Source organism: Quercus robur, chromosome 2 (genome assembly GCF_932294415.1).
Source record: "Quercus robur chromosome 2, dhQueRobu3.1, whole genome shotgun sequence".
Lineage (NCBI taxonomy): Eukaryota > Viridiplantae > Streptophyta > Magnoliopsida > Fagales > Fagaceae > Quercus > Quercus robur.
The window spans coordinates 10,937,517-10,962,647 of NC_065535.1; the positions used below are offsets into that span (position 1 = coordinate 10,937,517).

General features: G+C 35.7%; 3 protein-coding genes and 1 pseudogene across 3 annotated transcripts; 3 read left to right on the forward strand and 1 right to left on the reverse strand.

Annotated features, from left to right (window-relative positions):
• On the forward strand, positions 1–2,664 carry LOC126694704 (disease resistance protein RUN1-like). Its single transcript, XM_050391152.1, has 3 exons — positions 1–129; positions 379–566; positions 1,575–2,664. The coding sequence occupies exons 1-3, from the start codon at positions 1–3 to the stop codon at positions 2,173–2,175; spliced, it is 918 nt and encodes a 305-aa protein (XP_050247109.1). The 3' UTR covers positions 2,176–2,664.
• LOC126694708 (TMV resistance protein N-like) lies at positions 2,569–5,237 on the forward strand. Its single transcript, XM_050391165.1, has 5 exons — positions 2,569–2,682; positions 2,775–3,047; positions 3,147–3,681; positions 4,534–4,829; positions 5,103–5,237. The coding sequence occupies exons 1-5, from the start codon at positions 2,569–2,571 to the stop codon at positions 5,235–5,237; spliced, it is 1,353 nt and encodes a 450-aa protein (XP_050247122.1).
• Positions 5,238–13,183: 7,946 nt separating this feature from the next.
• Positions 13,184–15,475, forward strand: LOC126694712 (uncharacterized). Its single transcript, XM_050391174.1, has 2 exons — positions 13,184–13,747; positions 13,836–15,475. The coding sequence occupies exons 1-2, from the start codon at positions 13,184–13,186 to the stop codon at positions 14,346–14,348; spliced, it is 1,077 nt and encodes a 358-aa protein (XP_050247131.1). The 3' UTR covers positions 14,349–15,475.
• Positions 15,476–15,917: 442 nt separating this feature from the next.
• LOC126694721 (jacalin-related lectin 3-like) lies at positions 15,918–22,013 on the reverse strand (annotated as a pseudogene).
• Between the last annotated feature and the right edge of the window lie 3,118 nt (positions 22,014–25,131).

The window sequence follows — 25,131 nt, forward strand, 5'->3', positions numbered from 1 at the left end:
ATGGATTCCATGGCCATGAGCCCTCAAAGGTCATCACCATCACCACCACAATCATCATCATCATTGTCATCGTTATCATCGCTATCTTCTTCTACTTCTCTTTATTCAACACCTCAATGGAAACATGACGTTTTTCTCAATTTCTATGGCAAGGACACGCACAAGAATTTCACAGACCATCTATATACTGCTTTGAAATAGAAAGGCATCGACGTGTTTAGAGATGACAAGAAACTCAAACGAGGAACATTCATTGATCTATAGCTAATGAAAGCTATAAGAGAATCCAAGTATGCAATCATTATTCTCTCAGAAAACTATGCCTTTTCAAGGTGGTGTTTGGATGAACTTGCCAAGATCTTACAATGCATGAAATAGACGGGACTCAAGGTTTTGCCAGTTTTCTACTATGTGAATCCCTCTGCTATACAGAACCAGATAGAGACTTTTGCAGAAGCTTTTGCTAAACATGAAGATGATCCTAAAGTTAGCAGAGAAAAGTTGCAAATATGGAAAACTGCATTGAGAGAGGTGGGCAATATCTCAGGATGGCATTTACATGACAGGTGATGTTATGCACCCAATTGATATTGAATTAGTTTAGTGTGTGTTGTGTAGCTGTGACACATATGTGAGTCTAGTGCATTTAGAATTATCCTTATACTCATCGAGTTAATCTACATGACGTTTTCTTTTTGGTTAATTCCCGTACACATTCCATTGAAAATTCGATTTCAGTTATAATTGTAAAATCGTTAATTTCACAATTTTAGCATTGTGTTGTGTAACTATCACCACTCTTGAGGGAACATTCAAAGTGTCCCCTGTATATGAACTTGGGAAATATTGGACTTTTGGTAAGAACCTTTGAGTTGTTTGAGCTATGAGGCATGGTAATCAATTAATCAATAACCGTCAAGCCAGCCTAACATAGACTTATGTGGTCCAGTTGCCTTCCTCTTCAGTTCTCGGCCATCTAACATTTGTAACCATTTGCTACATGTTATTGGTCTGGTTCATTTCTTTTGCCTGCTGTCTAAGTGTAGGGAAAAAAAACTTAATTCAAGTGATTTATATAAAGGAAAAGTAATTCATTTTTTTTCTTTCTCTTTTTGAAAAATGAGATGATTTTAGTATCAAAATTGAGAGAGAACAATTGCTTAAATTTTAAAAGATTTTTTTTTTTGTTTGGTGGCCTTGAAGAAGGAGAAAGGGAAAAAGGGAGGGGGGCCGGCTTTCTTATTTTGGCTAGTTGGGAGGTAATGTGGCTGGCTGTCCGTAGCAATCCAAAAAAATTGGACTAAGGCTTGGTTGTTATAGGAAGGTAATGTGTTAAAAGCCCTAAAAACTTGGGAGTACCTATTTCTCTAGTGAAGCTTGACTTCTGCACTTTTTGACACACTGTGTTCATCATCGTGAACATAAAGTATATTTGATTTTCAATAAAATTACATTACTTCTTTCTTACCAAAAAAATCTCTAGTGAAGCTAAATGTTACAAAATTACCGAACGTTTTGTCTCTTATGGCTACCAATGTCTCATCAAAGTTAATTTTTTGTTACATTCTTTACAGGCCTAAAGCAACAGTTATTCGAAAAATCACTAGAAGGATAGTAAGTGAATTGTATGGTGACTTCTCAAGTCTCTCCAAGGAACTTGTTGGAATGGAATCCCGTGTGGAGGAAATGATGGCCTTCTTAGGTATAGGGTTGGAATTGGATGATGTTCGCTTTATTGGGATTTGGGGGATGGGGGGAGTGGGTAAAACGGCTCTAGCAGAAGTCATTTATTGCAAAATTTCTAATCAATTTGAGGCTAAAAGCTTTATTTCTGTCAGTTCTATTAGAGAAACAGGAAATCATGGTCTAGTTTCTTTACAAAAACAACTTCTATATAAGATCCTCAAGGAAAGAGAAGTAAATATATGGGATGTGCATGGGGGTATTGATGTGATAGGAAAAAGATTACATAATAGAAAGGTTCTTATTGTTCTTGATGATGTGGATGAAAAAGACCAACTAGATGCATTAGCGAGAATGCACGATTGGTTTGGTCCTAGGAGTAGGATCATCATAACAAGTAGAGATAAACACTTGTTGGAAAGATATCACATGGATATGATATATAGGGTAAAGGGACTAGAAGATGATAAAGCCCTAGAGCTCTTTAGCTAGACAATCTTTAAGAAGCCTCGTCCTGAAAAAGATTTTGTGGATCTATCCAAAGGTTTTGTTAAGTACGCTCAAGGCCTTCCTTTATCTCTTGAAATTTTGAGCTTCTCGTTGATTGATAAAACAAGAAAGGTGTGGGAAGCTACCTTGGATCAACTAAAAGAAAATCTAAATAGAAGAATTTTTGATACACTTGAAATCGGTTATAAGGGATTGGAGTATTCAACAAAAAAACTATTTTTGGATATTGCATGTTTCTTCAAAGGAGAAGACAAAAATCAAGTTGTAGATATACTAAAAGATTCTAGTTACTACAAGGATATAGAAATTTTGAAAGATAAATCTCTCATTACCATTTCAGGAGGAAAATTGTGGATGCATGATTTGTTACAAGAAATGGGTAAAGAGATTGTTAGTTGTGAAGCACCTCAAGAGCCTGGGAGACGTAGTAGGTTGTGGAATGATATGGATATTTTTTCTATATTGAAGAATAATACTATAAGTGGATTAGTATACAGACATAAACTTAGATAAGTGTATATTTTTATAGTTCTTGTAAATGTATCTTGCCTTACTCTAATTTCATTGTTCCTGGTTACTAGGGGACAGAATTTATTGAAGGCATGGTGATAAACTCACCCCCACATAAAGAAGAATTGAATACCGAAGCCTTCTCAAAGATGAAAAGATTTAGGCTGATAAAAATCTGCAATGTGCAACTTCCTCAAGGCCTTAATTATCTCTCTAATGAACTACAAATGATGGACTGGTGTGATTATCCTTTGAAATCCATGCCAATTAGTTTTCGGCCAACCAATCTTGTTGAACTCATCATGCCTCGCAATTGCATCGAGCAACTACCAACGGGATTTGCTGTAAGTTTTTCATAAATGCAAGTGTCTTTCTTTATAGGAAACAATATGTTATGTTCTTAACAACTTAATTTTCCATATTTATATACTGTTTTATTACAGAACTTGGACAAACTAAAACTCATGGACCTTAGTGACTCTCAACACTTAATCAATACTCCTGACTTCAATGGATTCCCAAATCTTGAGAGGCTGATTTTTCAAGGTTGCACAAGATTGTATAAGATTCACCCATCTATTGGAGCTCTCAAGCGGCTTACTCTATTACATCTGAAAGATTGCAAGCGTCTTCATAGCCTTCCACATGAAATCAACATGGAGTCACTTGAAATTTTTATTCTTTCTGGTTGTTCAAGACTTAGGAATTTTTCAGAGATCGGAAGAGATATGACACGTTTATTGGAGCTTTATCTGGACGAAACTGCCATAGAAGAACTACCATCATCATTTAAGCATCTAACTGGCCTGATTTTATTGAATCTTCAAGAATGCGAAAATATTTCAAGTTTTCCACAGGTCATTTATAGTTTGACTTCTCTTAAAATTCTCAACCTATTGGGATGTAATAGTCAACCACCTAAATCATGGCATTTTCCTGGACTTTTCTTCATCAATGCTACACTTGTTTTATGGAAAAATAGTTTGTTGAAATGGCTTGAATTTTAATGACAGTGGTTTAACATTTCGGCTAAGCATTAAATGCTATGTTGTATGAATAGTCAAGGAAATTGGCAAGGAAACAACACCGACTTGAACAATATTCATGCATGGCTGAAATATTTGACTTCTTTGTTGATAGAAATCTTGCACTATTCTCTCATGTCTGGAACATTTTAGATGCATCCATGCTTCACCTTTTAGCCGAAAATACATGCAAACCAAATTTATGCATAGCCGAAATGTATGACTCCATGGGCCATAAATGGATGCATGCCTATGTGTGAAAGTATGACTTGATTAACAAAGTCAAAGATATACAATTCCTTGTATGTAAGCTTGCATGAAGATTTATAGCACTTATGCATTGAATGTTTAATGGATTGCTTAGCCACTATTGTTGACTTCCTTATCAATAGAAGTCTCTAGTGTGCTGAAATGTTGGTATTTTAGCTGGAACTTGGCTATAAATAGAGATGGAGCAATTGAGAGTAATAGGCTGTGAGAGAAAAAGGAGAGTTCCTATGCGAGTTAGGGAGATGGCAAAATAACTTCTTTTGTGTGTGTGCACCAGAGCTAGGAAGTTATGTCTTGCAAATTGTCTAAATACAATAGGGTGTTCTCTACTTATTTGTGAGAGAACCAAGGGTGTATTTGGGGTTTGGGTTTGTGTGAGAGTGTCTTCAAGTCATTGTTGTAATCTCCACAATTATAGTGAAAATTTATTCTGTCGCCTCCCGTGGACGTAGGCATATTGCTGAACCACGTAAATTCCTTGTGTCATATTATCTTCTCTCTCTACTTTAATCTTGTGTCATATTATTTTCACAACATAGTTTCTTCATTGCCCAACATCTTGAACTTGAGCCAATCAACCTGTTTATGCCTAGGTCATTTTTAGGGTTAAGGTCTTTAGTGTCTCTAGAATTAAGTGACTACAATATTCTGGATGGTGCATTACCTAGTGATCTTGGATGCTTATCCTTTGTACAGTTTTTAAATCTGAGCAAAAGCAATTTTACACGCCTACCTGATAGCATCTCTCAACTTCCTAAACTTAGATTTCTTTACGTGGATAACTGTAGCAGGCTTCAAGCATTGCCAAATCTTCCACTTAGTGCACAATTTGTAATGGCAAGAGTGTGTGCTTCACTGCAAAACTATAATGAAGTTGTTGTGTGGACTCCGGGTGAAACAAGATATACTTTTATTAATTGCCTCAGCTTGGTTAAGGATAAAGAATGCAAAATCATGGTGGTTTCTTTGCAAGATATACACTTCCAACCATTGTGGAAAATATACATGGAGGTCACCTCTCTCTCTCTCACACACACACACACATGCACTGAACATCTTGTTTCTTGTTTCTTGTTTCTTATTTCCTTTTTTCTTTTTTAATAGGAGCAAATTCATCAAAGTGAAGGATTTTACAGCATTTCACCTCAAACTGAAATTCCATGCTGGTTTAACCGTAAGAGCCTTGGATCATCTATAACTATCCTTTTGCCTTCTCCTCTATATGATAACAATAGCTAGAGTGGAATTGCTGTGTGCGCTATTTTTGTAGTACAAAATGCTTCAGACGTCTTTCTTGGTCAAGAGTCAAAATATTTTCATGAGTTCATGTTTCATTTGGACATAGATAGAGATTGTGTAGATTTTCCCCTAGTCTTTAATATCCCTAAAGACAAATTCTGCGTTGGTTCATTTGGACTATGGTTATATATATCACGTGCATGGTTTAAGGATCATTTGGATGAATGTAGTTGCATTAGCACTTCACTTAAAACCTATAAAGCACGAGTGCATTTCGGGACTCGGGTGCGAGTGCGGGTGCGGGTGCGAGACTCAGCAATTTTTGAAAAAAGTGGGTGCGGGTGCGGCGGAACTCGGTGATTAAAAAATTATTAAAAATATTTTTACAATATATTTTTAATATATTGCTAAGCATACTTTTTCACATTATATAAACATATACCAAATTTAAGAGCAATAGTAGATAATAACTAAAATATGATGTTTATAAATTAAATACAACCTACAAGATTGAAACTAAAACATTCCATGATGTTCAGAAATTAGAATACTACTCACAAATTTGAAACTAAAACAAAATAAAAGATAATCAACAAGACAATCAAACACTAAGATCATCATCCTCAAGATCAATAGCTTCACTTCGAACTTCACTTTCACTAGTAGTAGCACTAGTGTTAACATTCTCAATAACCATGGCCTCCAATTCTGGCTCATTAAGTGTAAGAGCTGCATTCTCGAGAATTCCAACTCCTCCATGTATGTCGCTCTCATTCCAAGAGTCTCCTGCAATATTCCACATCTTTGTTGCTATATGTATGTACTCTTCATTGCGCCTTGACAAGAGTCGAAGATTAGAATGCACACATACCAAATCCTTAGTGAGTGCAGGAGCCATTTTGTTTCTTTTTAAGGAATGAATATATTTGTATGTACTCCAATTTCTCTTAACGCATGAGGATGAACAAGGTTGTCCAAGAAGTTTAAGGGCAAGGGTTTGAAGAGTTGGAAATGCAGAGCCATGAAGAGTTGTAAGGCCCACCTATCTGTCAAGGCACCTGGTGAAGGAAACCTCCCTCCTGAAAATGTAGCAAACTCAAACTTTACCACCGTTAAGTCATTCTCATCTTCAAAGTATCACTCCAAACACTTGCTTCTTTCTATAGAAATTTCATGATCTCGATGTGGAGGGATGCGTTTTGGATTCACTGAAAGCCATTCAGTGGAGTAATACCTAGTTAAAGATTAAAAAACAAATATAGATGAAACGTGTGTTTTTCTAAAAGGGTGAACTAAGGAAAATAGAAAATAAATGTACTTACTTAGGATTTAAGGAATGAGCCAAGCAATGTAGTGGTGTACAATTTTTAGTCCATCGATCAATGAGTATATCATACACCACACCCCAAAATGAGCTGTACTGATCATCTTCCAAGCCTTCATGCCGATATATTACTGCCTTCACCTTCTCTATCATTGAATCCCACATCTCATACATAAGATGAAGACAAGGCTTATCTGTGTCGGCTATTCATAGCATATCATAAATGGGTGCTGTGAATTTAAGGATATAATCAATATTATCCCACCAAAGATCACTTAGAATTATATCTTTCACCTTTTGAGCTTTTCCAACATCATCTCTCCCTATAAGAAGCCCATTGGTCACTAATAGCCATGACTTGAAGGCATCTTTTTATCAACTTCAACCTTTTCAACATTACAACAACCGAAACAAATCTAGTATCAGCAACTTGGAGTAGTTTTAATGGACAAAATTCATTAAACATTGCCAACCTCATTGAATATGGTTCATGATAAAAACACGTATGAAGGATGCATCATTAGCAATACGTGTAATCCAACTACATTCTAACTTCATTTCTTTCAGTGTTTTTTGCTGCACAAATATTCTTCAAAACTAGATTGAGAGTGTGGACAACACAGGGTGTCCAAAATATTTTAGGATACTCACCTTTAATAAGAGCTCCAGCAAAGTCACATTAGCATTATCAGTGATGACTTGGACAACTTTTTCATGTCCAATCTCTTTTATAGCATCTTTCAACACTCCAGCAATATAATGTTTGTCTTTGAACTCACCTAACCCATCAATTGCCTTTATAAACACTGGACCCCCATCTGATACAGCCATAATATTAATAAGAGGCCTCATTTGTGGATTTGACCATCCATCAGAAACTATACTTACACCATTTTCAAGCCAAGAGTCCTTAATTGGTTTCAAAAGTTTTTCAACATGAGCTCTTTCTTTTTGTAAAAGTGTTGTTCTCAAGGCATTGTATCCAGGAGGAAGATAACCTGGAGTGCTATGGGAAGCAACAAATGCATAGGAACTACGATAATGTGGGCTCCTTGCAAAGTTAAACGGAAGCCCAGTGGTGTAAAACATCCTAGCAATTCTGCTATCCAAATCATGTCTAGCATTATTTTGGAATGCTTTCTCCAAAGTAGAATTCATAGTCACCTTCCTCCTCTTACCATCAACCAGATTTGTACTATCACTCCCTTCCTGTCTCTGAAATGGGGAAATAGGTATCCCACGGCCTGGGGGAGGTGAGGGTAAGGGAATTTGACTTCTCTATTCTCTCTCTAACTTATTATTCTCAACTTGATCGTGCACTCGCTGCATTTCCAGCCTATGGCTCTTTGTCACCTTAATGCATGCTCTAATACCTTTGCCAAAAATTTGTAATAAATGAGCCTTAACCCTAGAATAGGATCCCATAAAAACTATATCACAATAGTTGCACTTGAAGTATGTGTTTCCACCTGATTTATCAGAAGCATTAGGTGGTTTTTCTACTTTAGTCACATACTGCCAAAGAGGAGATTCATCATTTGGCACTTCTTGATTAGATGAAGGTGAAGTTTCTGTGCTAGTAACTTCGTCCATTGCAAATTCAATAGATTCAATTTAATCTACAAATAATAACTATTAACTAAATAAATTAATAATAAATCAAACCCAAGTTCACAGATTCACAAATCACAATGAGTAATAAGTAATAACTATTAACTAAATAAAACTAAGATTGAAAAGAAACTAAGATTCACAAATCACAGATTCACAGGTTCACAAATCACTTCTGAATCCTATCTTATCCTAACTGATTTACAAATTTTATTAGTTAGGATAAGATTCTTATCCTAACTAATAAAATTTGTAAATCACAAGAACCATATTAATAACAAAACCCTTTAACTCCCACAAGAACCAAAAAAACACAGCAAGCACACAAATTTTCCGATTCACAAATTCATTTCTAAGCAATTTGAAAGAGAGAAATCGTAAAAAACAGAGAGTAAAAATTCAAGAGAAATATACAGAATAAAGTTAAATAAGCAATGATTTAGATTTAGTTACTAGAGCACAGAGAAGAGAGAGCACACTTGAAGCCGAGCACACCGTAGACTTGCAGAGAGCACAAAGAAGAGAGATGAGGGACGGTGTGAGAAAGAGTGTTTGGATGAAGTGAGAGTGTGTGAGAGTCCTAGGGTTTTAGGTTAAGTTCAAACAGTGTGTTTTGCACTTTTTTTTTTTTTTTTTTAAATTTCGGCTTGACTCGGCCGTTACGGCTTGAACCGGCCATTTTGACGGTTTCGACCAATATGGCCGATACGGCCCGAGTCGGCTTGATTTGAGCCGCGTTGGCGCGAGTCGGGAAATCCACGTGGCAGGACGCGGCCCGACGTGCGGTCAGGCGGCGTCCCTCCCGCATTGCCGCGTCGAACGCGGGTGTGATGGCTCTGGAGCCGCATCCGTGCATCCCAGCTTAAAACCAACAGCCTAAGTGTTGAGATTAAAAGTACTAACCCAAATGTGGAGGTTGAAATGTGTGGAATCCGTCCTGTATACAAGCAAGATGTTAAAGAGTAGCGCAAATATTAGTCCAGTGCATGCTAGAGTGCTCAAATGCCTTTTATTACAGATATCTTTTACATCAAGTAAATAAGTTGCCAAGCTGTAACCATGAAAAATATTTTGGTTGATATTTCACATTCCAAAAGTAAAATTTAAGTCTGAACAATTTACCTGAATGCATCATTTATGGAATTTCTAAATCAAACTAAAGATTTGTTTTTTGCTACTTGCAGGAGGCCTCAATTCATGACAGAGCTTCCATCAAGTACTGAAAATGTAGAAGAAGAAGGTTGTACTTAAAGGCAAACATTTTCTTCATTAATTATAGCAAACACTTCAAGAAATGTAAGTCCCTCTTTTTGTTTATTCATGTGTACCAGTTAGGAATGGACAACGTGAAAGTACTCTATCAAGCAGACTTGATTCTTGGACTAGAACATATTTGAATGTCTCTATCTCTCCATATCTATGTATGCGTGTACGTGTGCTTATGAGTGTGTGATTCAACAAAATATGCAAAATAATAATAATAATAATATAAGGAGAATCTGTGCATAGACTTAGAGATTACATACAGTAGAAAAGACAAATGTTACAAGTTTAAGAAGGAGAATTTTACAACTATCACATTCCCCTCTGTTTGGAGGGGGCAGGTCCACGCAAGAAACCTAAAATTAAATAAATAATTGCCCTGAAACATGCCCCCCTTGGAGTTGAACTTTGAATCCTAGAAGTGCCGTTTGATCAACATATATTTGTTTGTGGTATCCCTTTTATGGCCAATATGTTCTTTGCCAACACATTTATAGGATTAAACTAGAATGACATTTTTCAAACTCTATAAATCCGATGCTTTATACTTTCTTTTGTTTGATCCTAGAGATACTATAGATTTTACTAGATAAGCCTTACAAGTACAAACAAATGTGTCAACTTTTGAATAAAAAGTGAAGAAAAAGTAATTAAAAAATTTATTTATTATGTTTTGGAAGTGGCACCAATCAAATTCATTAATGTTATGTCAGTTTGTAAACCTTTTGTATCAAAAATGGTAATAGATTAACCTTTTCTCTTTCTTTTTTCCCAAAACCATGTTATACAATTTACACTCATACTGAAAATAAATAAATAAAAAAGTTTACAACCTCTTGACTTATATGTTTTGAAAAATGGACAAAGAAAGAACAAATATTTTTATGAATAGAATCTTTGTATTTTTTGTTTCTAAAATTTTTTTTGTACAATAAGGTGCTATACAAAACTGAGTATATACAGATACAACAGAATTTTTCTTGTTACACTAAGAAATAAGTGAGGTGCCAACAAGAAACAATAGCCAACAGTGGAATTGTGATCAATAGGATCACCAGCTCTATGATATCCCAAATTTGAGTAATTGTGATCAATAGAAGCTTAGACGTATATTAAACAATGGCTCATCACTTAGCTTCAATAATAGAATGGGCTACAACAAAATGTTTCTTGCTACACCAAGAAATATGTGAGGTGCCAACAAGAAACAGTAGCTAGTAGCGGAATTGTGATCAATAGGATCATCAGCTTTGTGATATCCCAAATTTGAGTGGATTTGTTTAGATTAGATTGTTTGAGTGTGTGTTGTGTGAGAATGTACTAAGTCCAACATCAAGTGTTTACTAGGTGGATCTTGGGTTTATAAGTAATTATGAAAAGCGCCAATTGTAACTTGATTAGTCATTTTGAGGTATATGCACAAATGTGACTAGCACTTTCCTCAGGTCATTACTAAGTTCGACATCGGGTGTTTACTAGTTGAATCTTGGATTTATAAGTGATTATGAGGAGCCCCAATTGTAATTTGACTAGTTCTTTTGGGGTATATGCACAAATGTGACTAGCGCTTTCCTCGGGTCATTACAAGCTTAATTTGCATCAGATTATTTCTGCAGATCAAGGGAAGACTGATAGGAGAAATGGAGACCATGGAAAAGTGTTCCCTTCTGCTAACCATTTGGCGATAGAGAGTGCATCTGGAAAGGGCTCTCCACCGGTGGCAGTTAGCTTCACATTGACCTCCAGAAGGACTGGATATTATCTTGTTGTCAATCAAACCTACTTTGTACAGGGTCAAACGAGCATTTAGCCTACAAGAGATAGTAACCATCGGAAGAGGAGGAAACCCCAAGTCCCTACAATGGACCACTATAGGATCAGTGGATGAAGAGAGCAAAGTCATAGGAGTTGGGAACAAAACCTTGTTAAGAAACAACTAGATTGAATTGGCAAACCAAGCACGTGAGGATTGTTTAGGAGCCCCAATTGTAATTTGACTAGTTCTTTTGGGGTATATGCACAAATGTGACTAGCGCTTTCCTCGGGTCATTACAAGCTTAATTTGCATCAGATTATTTCTGCAGATCAAGGGAAGACTGATAGGAGAAATGGAGACCATGGAAAAGTGTTCCCTTCTGCTAACCATTTGGCGATAGAGAGTGCATCTGGAAAGGGCTCTCCACCGGTGGCAGTTAGCTTCACATTGACCTCCAGAAGGACTGGATATTATCTTGTTGTCAATCAAACCTACTTTGTACAGGGTCAAATGAGCATTTAGCCTACAAGAGATAGTAACCATCGGAAGAGGAGGAAACCCTAAGTCCCTACAATGGACCACTATAGGATCAGTGGATGAAGAGAGCAAAGTCATAGGAGTTGGGAACAAAACCTTGTTAAGAAACAACTAGATTGAATTGGCAAACCAAGCACGTGAGGATTGTTTAAGAGAGCACAATAAATTCGACAAGACATTATTAGGAGAATGCACATATCCAAGAGGAGGTTGTATCTTGTATATAGAATTTGTTATAAGTTTGTATTAAGTCAAGGGAAAAAAGTAATATCATCGTAATCACCCACATATATGAATAATATTTATGTGTGTTAGGGTAATTTACTTTGTAAACCCTAAACACACCTCCTAAGATAGAGTATCAAAGCCCTAATTAAATCCCCACTGCCAACGCTAGAGTCCATTGCCCGTGACCACCCAAATCAAGTTGCTTGAGTTAGGAGATGACATTACATGTCCAAACCTCAAAGCCCAGCCCTCACTGCAATGACCAATATACGAGTCGTCCTCTCTGAGTGCTATCAACCTTGTTTGACTGGTCACACTCTTCCTCAAGAAAAACAACTTTTGGTTGTTGATGGGTGTATGCTATGAAGTACTTGCCCAATGGTTCTTTTGAGCATTTGAAGGCTTGACTAGTTACAAAAGGGTATTCCTAGACCTACGGCGTAGACTATTTAGAGACGTTCCTCTCTTGTTGCAAGCTTCACTTTGGATTTTGATATTTTTAACTGCTGATTGGGTTGGCCACTCTTTCAATTAGACGCCAAAAATGGATTTTTATATGGAGAAATTACCAAGAATTGTTGCTAGGGGGAGTCCAGGAAGGTGTGTATGCTACGTAAAGCTATCTATGGTTTTGAGCAATCTATTTTATTATTATCGGTGATGTCAAGGAGGGTGAGGGTCGAATAGAGCTTAATCTTATTGGAGGAATGTGCAAGGATGGCCTTGGGCCATGGGGGCATACTGTATGGGTAGAGAGATGCATCAGAGAGAAACATCAGAGACTTGGCTCCATGGAAACATGGCGTATTGATATCCAGTTAAAATAAACGAATAGAAAAAGAACAAAAGTTGTTCTTAATAGATTCTATATATTTTTCTGTACAATGAGGTGCTAAACAAAACTGAGTATATATAGATACAACAATTGACCTATGAGTATCCCTTGATTAGACTAAAATCAATGACCAAAATTTCGCTTCATTTTTGTCACAATCAAGGGCTAATCAAGATATGCAATGAGTGCTAAATGTGCAGTATACAACATGTGCAGAATATGTGATATACTAACATTATAATTAAAATACCAATACAGTAAACTTAGTCAAGCTTGGTTTACATTTACATGTCTTTCAGAATCACTAAAACAGTCGCCGTGCTTTTAATCACTGTTTTCCTGGACGTCAAATTCCACAATGGTTCTGCCATCAGAGTTATGGGCCTTCAGTGATGATCCGACTACCTGTGAATTTGTATAATAATCCTGATTGGATGGGATTTGCACTATGTGCTGTTCTTTCATTTCATGATCATCCAAGTGACATTCGTTTGAAGTTGGAATCGAATATTTCTCATAACTTCAGTATCTTTTTGAAGACCGTATTTGGTGTCGTTGGTCCATTACTTCCCAGTAGCATCACTGAAGAGAACAAATTAATTTCATTATATGGATATTCATTCATTTGGGTATCATTCATACCATGTGGGTTGCTTTCACATCAATGGAGTCAATGCATCTGGGTTGAATTCTTGTTTCTAAGCCATAGTCCAGATTTGTCTGTGCTGAAATGTGGGGACAATCTTGTATACCAGCACAGTATCAAAGAGTTTACACATATAATAACTCGATGCATAACCTCATATGGTGACCATTTGCATTCCATTAATTACAATGAAATCGGTGGAACTAACCACTCTCATGACCATGTACACCATCAAAGGTTGCCCATTTCTCAGGGAGAGCTTAGTGAGGATCCACACCCTCCCAATCAATTCCATAGATCTGGCCCATTGGTAAGAATTCTATAGTAATTGTGCAAATAGCATTATCCTAAGAAATACAATCAGATCTCTCTAATTGGACACTAATTCTATTTTGCAGGACTTTCATCCGGCCACTTTGTACAATTCCTGTTTCCCTCCGAATAAAATTCAAGAGTGGTTCACTCATCATGGTCGTGGGCACTCTGTGACAATTGGCCTACCAACAAATTTGTTCCGTGATAACAATTGGATGGGATTCGCTCTATATGCATCTTTTTCAATGCACGGGGATGCAACTGCCTTCCTTAACAATTTGTTTTCAAAATTTTCTCACCGCCTACATTGTCGTTTTCAAACGCATGTGGCTGGTATAAATGATCAAATCCTTGTTTGTCATACCACTGAAGAAGAAATCATATGGTTACTTAGTCTAGGTGAATTTATTTGGGTATCCTACGTACCAGGTAAGCCATTTAAGGATATATTGCACCATCAGTGCAGTTACATTAAGGCTTCATTTGGAAGTGATTGGCCAGGTGTGAGGGTGCAGAAATGTGCACTTCGTTTTCTGTACCAACATGATCAGGTGCAGTTTGAGCAAGAACTAAGACACTCGATTTCAACTTCATGATTTTTTGAACATTGGGATTCCATCAGTTAAATGATAGCAGGTCAAGAGAAATAAATGAGTGAAACCCTGTTGATTAGTTTGGATTTGGAGGAAATGTCATACTCTAATAAGGAGTTTGGAGTTGAAATATTACTGAGACTGTTTTTATTAATTGGAGACTGATGAAACTAAGATTCCCCTTGGCAAAAGCTACTTGCTGGTAATTAAACAAAAGTACTATTCCCTCTCCCTCTCTTTCACTTTCACTCATTAGTCACAATATTGGTTCTTCACAGGGCTTTGATCAATGCCTAATCTATAATACATGTTTTCTTGGAAGTAAAATGCTGGAGTGATTCAGCCACCAGAGTGACCATGAGCCCCTAGTGACAATCCAATTTACTCCAAATTTGGACAATCATGGTAATTAAATAGGACTTGCTCTTTGTGCTTCTTATGCAAAGCATCTGGATTTAAGAACTTCTTACCCCCTTATTTGTCATGTGAAAACCAACATTGGTAGTGTGAAATTTTGCCATATCTATTGCCCAACTAAAGAAAATCTCATGATGTCACAAATAGGTGGATTCATTTGGTTGTCCTATATACCATGTGGGTTGTCTCCAGATTGGCTGAAACATTGCATCTGTATTGGGATTTCCTTTGCAACCAATTGCCCAGGCTTGATGGAAGCATTTTTATGAGGAAGAGTTTAAGAAAATACTAAAGCAGTGGGTGAAATTCTAGTCTGATAATTGGGGTATCATGCACCATTGGACTATTTATAATAGAAATGGAAATAAGTAAAAACGCTATGTTGAAGCAAGACCTAGTATGGAGAAGTGAGTTCTAGAATAATCTCTCCTATTGGTCTGCTCACTGCTGCCTTCTCTTCTCAACTTATTGGTAAGTCCTCCTCCCTCTAGTTTTCAAATTTAAGTTAATCCCATAGAGTCTGTAGATAAATCTGATGGAAACATTCTTTGAGATATAGGACTTTGATTGAGAGATGAAACCCATAGTACCTTGCAATGACAATTTTTTTTTTTATTAATCATTTTAAATTATGATTTTGTGATTAGATGATGACAAATTTTACCATGGATTAACTTGGGCTTACCTTTACAGTAATTTTTTTTTTACATTTATTTGTTGGGATGAATATGTTAGCCCCCACCCCCCCTCCCCCTTTTCTTGGATGTATAACATCTTATATGATTTTGCTCCACTTAATTTTAAGTTCAGTCAAATGATTCTAAGTGGCCTTAAATGATTTTTTTTTTTTAATTTTATAAATATGATGGAATTTTAACCTATAGTGTCCGCTCCATGATAATTTCTCTTTAGTATTAGACCAAGACACTAATTAGTTTTTGGTGTAGGCAAGATTCGAATCTTAGATCTCTTGTTTGATGACAAGAGACTTTACCAGTTGAGCTAACTGGAACCCATAACCTTAAATTTTTGTGTTAAGATGTCTAATATTATATCATATACTTCATATACTATATAATAAAAGTCAGGTCATAGAATATTGCTATGATTGATTGAAAATGTGGTAATAATAAAAGACAATAAGAAGAAAAAAAGCAAATAAAATCACTTCCTTGTCAGTGAGAACCTATATTATTATATTATTATTGTCACTGCATTTCATTGCATTCTAATACGTTTGGGAAAATTATTTTGGGCCAACACTTGGTTTGTTGTCCATACATACCATATTACCAGTGAAAATGAACTGCTACTGTGGTAAAGTTAGGTGAAGATCTTGTTGAGCATAGTTTTGATAGTTCCTTGCTCAACTCGATCAGTCGACCAATGTTGCATATGGACTCAAATGGCATATAAATAACATGCAGCTCTTCCATGGAACCCAACAATCTTTCCTTCAGTCTTTGTGGAAGTGAAGTATGTGCCTGTCTCCTCCCCATACGGTCCATACCGCCCTCTATTGGTATAAAATGTGAGAGATTTTATTGCTTTCTTGCATTCATCTCCAGCAACAGAGCCATAATAACCACTAATGCAGCTAAGGGTTTCATGTGGGTACTCGAATTGGACCTGTTTGTTTTTTCATAAAGAAAAAAAAGTTACATACAGCATTTCTATGTTGAAGTTTGCAAAGAACTGAGAAGACTAGTATAAATGTAAGCACTAGTAAGTAGTGAAATATATATAGTACCACATGGCAGGTGCCCTCCTTGTTTGCTCCATGTTTAACTGACCACATGGATTGGCCATTGCAATCATACTCAAATTGTATGGAATAAATGGCTTCCCCCCTAGTTAGGAAAATCTTCTTGACCCCACTGAATACTACATCATCCCAGGGCTTTCCACCATCTCCACCCCATGGCCCTGGTCCATATGGAGCTGGCTCTTTCAGCATTCCAGCAGGGAGAACCCCTGGTCCACATGGAGCTAGTCCTTGCACCTGTTAGAATACTTGTTAAATGATTAAATTCATCATTGTGTAATGGTTCAAATTTTTTGGGAGTAGTGAATAGTGATAGTCTATCATGATATCAGAGCACGTTCAAAATGTGTCTCCATTCCATGTCCCATTTAAAAATGGACGAAATTGACCAATATTATTATGGAAGACAATTGCAGAATAGAACAATTAGAGAAAATGCTCAAATCTTCAAAGGAGTACTCAGTACTTAGTACTTACCTCAGAAATTCTGATGTCAGTCTTGTTTAATACATCATAAGAAGGCCGAGGTAGTGACAGTTTCCCTTCCAGACATGGACTCCAATACTCTCCACAAACCATCCTTTCCTTCCATGGCAACCGACAATAATCCCATCTTTTGAGCCGGAGGAGAAAGGGACCCCTTGTTCATCTCCAAATGGTCCATACTTCTTCTTGTTAGTGTAAAATGTGATGGACTTGACAACTGTAGGTCCCCTTAAGATCATTGATCCATAATATCCGCTTATGTTAGTCAAGAATTCATGCGGATAGTCAAAAGTTATCTGTTCAACAACAGGTAACAATTAGAAAAGTGTGTACTATTACCAAAGCATTGTATAGATCTCTTAATCAAGATTATCAGACAAAGATTGGAGTCATGTAATGTTGATTAGTTATAAACCTTGTCTAATCTCAGTCCTCCATTTCCAGCATTCTTGTCTCCCCATATGGCTTGACCATTGAGATCGTAACAAACTCTAATGGAAACAAGACCACCGGAGCGTGTCACGTGAATCTCCCGGACACCAGTATAGAGTCCATCATCAAAAAGCATTCCACCATTACCACCCCAAGGTCCATATGATACAGCTTGTCTCACACTCTTGGATCCCTTGGTAATCTGGACAGTAGTATACACCTAAAAGAATTCAAATATATTTCAGTTTAATCTATTTATGCAATGATAAAATAAAAGAGAACAGGCAAAAAAAAAAATCACTGACCTTGTCCTTGGTTTCAAATTCCCCAAAAACTTTGTTTGATATTAACATGTTATCCTCAGTATGCCTCATGTTTGAATAACCCTTGGCAGCTTGAGCAGTGCTAAACACCTAAAACATATTTGTAGGTTATACAAATGTATGAATATGAAAAATCTGGTTTTGAGTCCTAATTGTTTGAATTATCAAATTTGGTTATCACGTATTTATGAGATCAATCAAAATAGTAAAACATTTACAATGAGATTGATGTTAGTGATTCTATAAATTTTAGTACATCATCTTTGCAAATTGATGTGTCATCAATCATAAAAAAGTAAGTTTGACATTGAGTTATTATGTTGTTGACATTAACCAATTATATTTATTGTCACATCTATTTATAGTATTTTTACCCTTTAAAAAAAATCATAAATCACACATTCATCACCAAGAGGAAGTCCACTGTAAAAGAATTTTATTGCAAACCTACTTTCAAAACCTTTGAAACTAGACTCTTTAAGTAACCAAGCCGACAACCAGTTTACTTCCATCGTAATAGCTCCTTACAATGACTAATTACTTAAACATGCTTATAGCTACCCTCTTTTACACATGATTTATCACATTGAACTTTCCAACACTAAATCATAACATAAAATCAAAAACACACCTTGTCCGTAGTTTCAACATTGTTGAAAACTTGGTTGTTAGACATAAAGGAATAGTCCTCTTTCTCTCTTCAAGCCTGCCTCATTTTTGAGGATGCTTTCTCAGCTTCAGCACTAATAAACACCTGCAAAGTAATACAATATGAATGTGGTTCATTTAAATTTTGGCATTGAAGCCCAGTATGTATAATAAACAGTCAAGTCTACACCATGATCGAACTCTAGCAAGTCTGTGTACTTTACTGACACAAGGTGATAAACTTTGTGGTTCCAATGGAATTCAATTCAGAAATATGGTTCTTCCATATTAAATCAACATACGGGGATTTTCTAGTTGTTGGGCACTCCAGATCTACTTTGTATAGCAGCCTTCTTAGGTAGAAAATTGTATTGTGCCTCCAAGAGTATTTATTAGTAGGTTAAGGATTAGCTGAAATCAGTTTTGAGAAAAAATAGCATTCAAGTTTTCAAATCTCATTTGAGCCTCCAAGAGTATTTATTACTTATTAGTAGGTTAAGGGTTAACTTAAATCAGTTTTGAGGAAAAATAGAATTCAGGTTTTCAAATCTAGTTTGAGCGAGGGTCAAGTGAGAGTCTTGCAAAATTTCTGCCTAAATTGAAGTGAATCCAGTTTTCACTCAACCGAACCTTTAGTTCACTAGTATCTTCAAGGAGCTCCTTACATAGACTTTAACAGTTAACTTATAAACGCACTTATAACTACCCTCTTTGACAAATGATTTGTCACATAGAACTTTCTAACACTAAATCATAACACAAAGAATAAAAAACACACCTTGTCCATAGTTTCAACATTGTTAAAAACTTGAGACACAAATGAATAGTCCTCTTTCTCTCTTCGAGCCTGCCTCATTTTTGAGGATGCTTCTCAGCTTCGGCACTAATAAACACCTGCAAAGTAATACAATATGAATGTGGTTCATTTAAATTTTGGTATTGAAGCTCAGTATGTATAACAGACAGTCACATTGTCCTTGGTTTCAAATTCATTGAAAACTACGTTAGGTGCAAACATACGATCTTTTTCTTTACTGCATGTCTCATGTTTGAGGATCCTTTCCCAGCTCCGGTTGTGATAAACACCTGTAAGGATGTTCCATTACAATTCAGCCATTGAACCTGTGTTTTTTATTTATTCTAGAAGCTAAGGTCATTCACCCTTTCATTGGTTTCAATCTCAGTAAAAGGTCGATTTGGTTGGAATGCATAGTCTTCTTTTCGTGCCGCTGTTTGTCGAATATATGAGGAACCTTTAGCAACTTCAGTAGTAGTATAAACCTGGAAAGATTCATAATCTTTAATTAGTATGGTTCATTCAAATCGATTTATGTCTAAGTTACAATGGATTAATAAAAAGAATGTGACCCACCTTATTGTCCACATTTTCAAATAACATATTACCCATTTTTTCTCTGACACCAACCAAGATGTCATAGCCTTTGGACTTTTCATTGATTCCATTATTATGCTGCAAGAGAGGCTTCAGATACACTCCAATAGAATCAAGGTAAAAACTGCTCCTTCCATGGAACCCCACTACCTTACCAGTTACCAACAGTCACAGGAAATGTGAATGGGGTTCCTTGTTGGATACCAAAAGGTCCATATCTTTTTCCATTACTTTCTAACACGAGTGACCTGACAATGAGATGACCCCATTCAATGATGCTACCAAAGTGGCCACTAATGGAAATCAGATGTTCGTCTGGATGGTCAAGCTTGATCTGCCAAAACAATATGAAAAGAACTTTGATTGTCTCACACTCTCAATTTATAAGTTCTGCACACATCATGTACTATCATATATTAAATATAAACAATCTTTCAAAATATGGACACCGAATTTGAAGAGGTGAACAACATTGTGTGTGAGAAGTAAAGAAAAAAATATGATATTGTAGATCAAATAATAAATAACATTATTAATGTAAATTTGGCGTGAATATTAATAACAACTAGTTGCAAACTCACGCGATGTGTGAGAAAATGTAATGGAACATATAAATGTATTTTGTATTCAACAACAATACATATTACATAGTAATATATTGTTTTATATAAATGGAAAAGATGTTATTAAGATGATTTTTTTTTTTAAATATACCATAATCAGTTGACTAATTTGAACATATTTAAGAATATTATAAAAAAAATGTACATTTTCATTCCATGGAATACATGTAAGATGATACATTAAGTTTAAATTATTATACAAGTTTAGAATTGTAACCTTTTTTTTTTCCTTTCCAAATATAATTATAATGCCTATATTATTGAAACTTGAATTTTAAGGTTACCTTTTGAATATTTATCATTTTTATTGCTTTTTTAGGGCTTATATTTTTAATTTTTAATGCTTATTTTGTTTGTATTTTTTAGCCCAAAATTAAAGAGTTCGACTCAAATAGAATAAAATTTCATAATTTTCAACCCAAAAATTAAGAAAATAAACGAATTTTTGAGTCAAAAACTGAAATAGACAACCTACAAATAAGAATCAATTTAAGGTCTAATTAGTCAAAAATGGATCAAATAGACCAAAGTGGACCAAAATATATCAATTGGAGCGAATGGATCTAAATAGACCTAAGTGGACTGAATTGGACCAAATATATCTTAGTGGACCAAATGGACCTAAGTGGACTAAAATTGACCAAAATGAGCCAAAATGCGATGTTGATGACTTGATGTGACTCAAAAGAAGCGTAGTAATAATAAATGTTATGTTTTAAACTTTTAATTTTTAAATATTATATTGATGAAAATATCTAATTAATGGTCAAATATTCAAAATATTAAACCAATAAAAATTTATAAAATTGTGTATCATCACAAAAAATTTCACCATGTGTATGCTCTATGATAATTGCTCTTGTCATTAGGTTTAACACTAATTGATTCCATTAATATATAGTTGAGATTAGATCATAAATTATTTATATATTTGAAAACAAAACATTCTATTTTAGTCGAGTGATAAGGTTGACCTTATCTGTTTTGGTACCACCACTCCCACCATGCTTCTCCGACAACACTGAGCAACCCCTGGTGTCATACTCAATCTGGATGGAATCGATTGCAGCTCCATGGCTGATTATCAGTTGCCTTATAGTGCAGTAAACTCCATCATCCCAGCGCCCACCACATTGGCCTCCCCATGGTCCAACTGAAATGTGGCTTTTCTCATATCCATCACAATTCTGCAGCACCACAATATTCAGTTTGCAATCATTTTTAGCCAAAAAAAGATATGCATGAAAGGAATTAAAACCAAGAAGAACACATGCATGCATAAAAATGTTAGTGTAACTAACAAATTACTTAGAAGATTAGCTTTTTTGGTTCTCAAAAGTAAGAAAAAAAAATTGTGAGTGCCAAAGAATGCTTCTTTCAGAACTAAATGAAAGGTAGCTGGAAAAGTAAGTAAAGCAAGATCAATCAACTTACCATTATTGTTTTCCAAGAATGAGAAGAGACAACAGAGAATGGAAGTGACAAGAATGTGGAACTTGTATTAATTGCAAGCGAAACAGATGGAGAGGAAGATCTTTATAGAGGAAATTGGTTATTTAAATATTATGTAGTGGAAGGAGCTAGCTTATTCCATTTTCCATTATTGAGATGAAAAGAGAGAACCCAATCTATCAAGAATCATCACAGAAAGTATATGACTTTAATTTCCAGAAAATGTTCCATGCATTTATGGTCCAAACGGCACCACCTATATGTGTGTATATATATATATATATGTTTTTCCGTAGACAGGGCCGGCTCAAGGCCTAGGCAAGTTAGGCCTAGGCCTAAGGCCCCACTAAAAAATAAAATTTTTCTTGGGAAAAAAGACCCCATTTTTTATAATTAAAGGTCCAAATTTTTATAAAATTATATATATTTTCTAAAGGTTGTACATTTTTTTTATTAGTGATGTATAAATTTTACTATTAGCTTACAAATTGTCATGTTATTAATCCCAAAAAATGTGATATAAACATTCATTAAGGCTCTCAAAGTACGAGACAACTTTAACTCAATTGAAACCCTAAAATATTTCAAAAAGATGTTGCAAATGTGTTAAATCATCAATTATAGATTAATCTCCCCTAATAGTTTGAGACTTTGATTTTTGTAAACTAATATCCTACAAAACCATACACCAAATAATATCTCTCTCTCTTTTTCTCTCTTAAAATCAAAATATAAAATTAAAAATTAAATTACAACTTTATTTAACTATGCATCGTCTTATATCCAAAATAAAGTATCTTTTCCAATTGCAATATATTTTTATTTCTTTTTATTAATATTTATAATTCTACTATGATATTCAATTCTCTATATGAAATTAACATTAGTCTAGTTGGTATTATTTATGTATTTAATGTATCAAATTAACCTTAATTTGATTAGTATTAAATAATTTTGTTTAATTAATATTTATCTATTAAAGGCCCCGCAAAAATTTTTCGCCTTCGACCCCAAATTATGTTGAGCCGCCCCTGTCCATAGATCAAATTGTTTCATCTTGGCAGAAAAGAATTCCTACTTTCACTTACTGATACCTTTTGCCTCTGTATTTTATCTCCAGACAGAATCCGAATTCTTGTCGAGTGTTAGCAACTTAGAACATTAATTTGGTTCAGTAAATATAATAATACTTTATACTGACTGACCGAACTAATCAACCTAAACCGACCTCGATCACAGGCACCCTGAACCTGAATATGTCCCCTAAAAATTTTGTCTACCAAGCCAAGCGCCAACATGCTCCTGCACGCGTCAGCCACAAGCCTTCCGCCAAGTGTCACCACATGGTTCTAACACGTCAATCTTGCTGTGCCATAAGAGACCCTAGCCAATGCCATGTCAACACATTATGCCACATCACTAATCAAGTAAGTTTGGGATGCGTCAACAAAGAAAATGCTAAAATTACAAATAATCACACAATTTTTGCCACAACTTATCACGTGGCGAGTTTGATAATCGATTGATTTTGACCATGGACTTTGATCCTAAATTGGCTTTGACCAAATATTTCATAATTATTTTTTGTGTTGATTTCAAATTTTCGAATGTTTTTTTAGTTACCTTTAAATTTATAAAATTTAATCTGAATTATTACATGAATCCTTTTCAAATTGATAGAATCAAGTTCCTCTTTGGTAAGAGTTAATTTGTTGTCAATCTCATAGAATCAACGGGTCTTATTTCATCAAATTGATTAGATGCCATCAAAGATATGTTATTTTGTTCAGATCTTAATGTGGGTCAACTTAGGTTCATCCTTATCCTAACAAAGCCATTAATTGATCCTTATATGGGGTAATATATGGCCCAAGTACAGCCAAACCCAAACCACCGAACATATCGATGACTCAGGATCGTACTGCTTGACCCTAGTCCAAATAAACCCGTTAGCACTGAGTGCTAATCAACCATAGTCACGTCTTCTTAGTTCTGACAAATAAAGGAGGAGGAGCAGTATTAGATTTTTTTTTTTTTTTTTTTTTTAAATAATCTGACAATGTCACTCGGTTATAAGGTAAAATTGAAGCAACATTAAAATTTGTATATGTTCAAGTGTAAGTTATCATTGAAGCAACATATAAAACTTTTATATGGGTCGATAGCTCATGGGCCCTGACTGATGGTCGTTCCTATGCCCAGTCAACCTATTATCATTGATGCTTCTTTTATTTATTTATTTGATACAATGCTTCTTTTATTATATATATATATATATATATATATATTGAACACTTCTTTTGTTTTATATTTATAATTACCTATCACTACAAAACCATATTAACAAATGTGGGAAAAAATAAAAACGGCGTCTTTAATTTATCGTTAAAAGAAAAAGAGTACGCAAGCCAACAATGCTACTGCAATGCAATCGCACGGACTAGAAATATAAATTCACAGTAAAACGTGGATGGGCATACATGGGCCAAGAATGAATTGAGAATGGCCCGCCTTTGAAATTCTGAAGCGCTGGTCCATCTTTGAAGCTCGCCTTCACTTTTTATTTTGAATTCTCAACTGCTAGCCCATCTTTGACACACGCCTATTTTTCTATATCTTCAATTATCAGGAAAACGTTTGTTTCAATGGTAAAGGAAATCAGGAAAACGTTTTACACTCTTGAGGGTGCTTGGGTGTGCATGAAAATTCGGTCAAACTGAAAATGAATTTCAGTTGGCCGTAAAATAGAGAGCCTCACGCATGAAAACCAATTACACTTTTATTTTACCTTCAAATGATTTCTGGACTCACAAACACCTGAAGAGAGAGAGAGAGAGAGAGAGAGAGAGAGAGAGAAAGAGCAAGATGAGAGAGTACAGAGAGTGATCTAGAAACACAAACAAGCACAATCCACCTGAAGCACATCCTCGCCGGGCTCACACCCAGAGAAAGAAGACCCATCCCTCAAATCGAGCAAGGAAAGGGTACTCCGTCGACCCATCCCTCATCCTCACCGACCCATTCCACTCAGGTGACTCATCCCACTCCGGTGACCCATCCCACATCGTCACTGACCCAGTGAACAACCCACCCCTGAGCCAATCGGACAGCCATGAGCAACCCACTCCTAGATCGAACCACCCAGTGAGTGACTCACTCCTAGATCGAGCCGCCACCTTTAGATCGACCCACCGTGTCCATGTTGCCACTACCGTCGCCACCACCAAGTCACCCATGAACCATTCTC

Excerpts from the sequence above, each read along its gene's own strand:
- LOC126694704 (XM_050391152.1), top strand. The coding sequence starts at position 1 with ATGGATTCCATGGCCATGAGCCCTCAAAGGTCATCACCATCACCACCA. Across the intron at positions 130-378 it reads CACCTCAATGGAAACATGAC|ACGGGACTCAAGGTTTTGCC; the intron begins GTTTTTCTCAAT and ends TGCATGAAATAG. Across the intron at positions 567-1,574 it reads GGATGGCATTTACATGACAG|GCCTAAAGCAACAGTTATTC; the intron begins GTGATGTTATGC and ends CATTCTTTACAG.
- LOC126694708 (XM_050391165.1), top strand. The coding sequence starts at position 2,569 with ATGGGTAAAGAGATTGTTAGTTGTGAAGCACCTCAAGAGCCTGGGAGA. Across the intron at positions 3,682-4,533 it reads TACACTTGTTTTATGGAAAA|ATAGTTTCTTCATTGCCCAA; the intron begins ATAGTTTGTTGA and ends TATTTTCACAAC. Across the intron at positions 4,830-5,102 it reads TTCCACTTAGTGCACAATTT|GAGCAAATTCATCAAAGTGA; the intron begins GTAATGGCAAGA and ends CTTTTTTAATAG.
- LOC126694712 (XM_050391174.1), top strand. The coding sequence starts at position 13,184 with ATGATCCGACTACCTGTGAATTTGTATAATAATCCTGATTGGATGGGA. Across the intron at positions 13,748-13,835 it reads TCCATAGATCTGGCCCATTG|GACTTTCATCCGGCCACTTT; the intron begins GTAAGAATTCTA and ends TCTATTTTGCAG.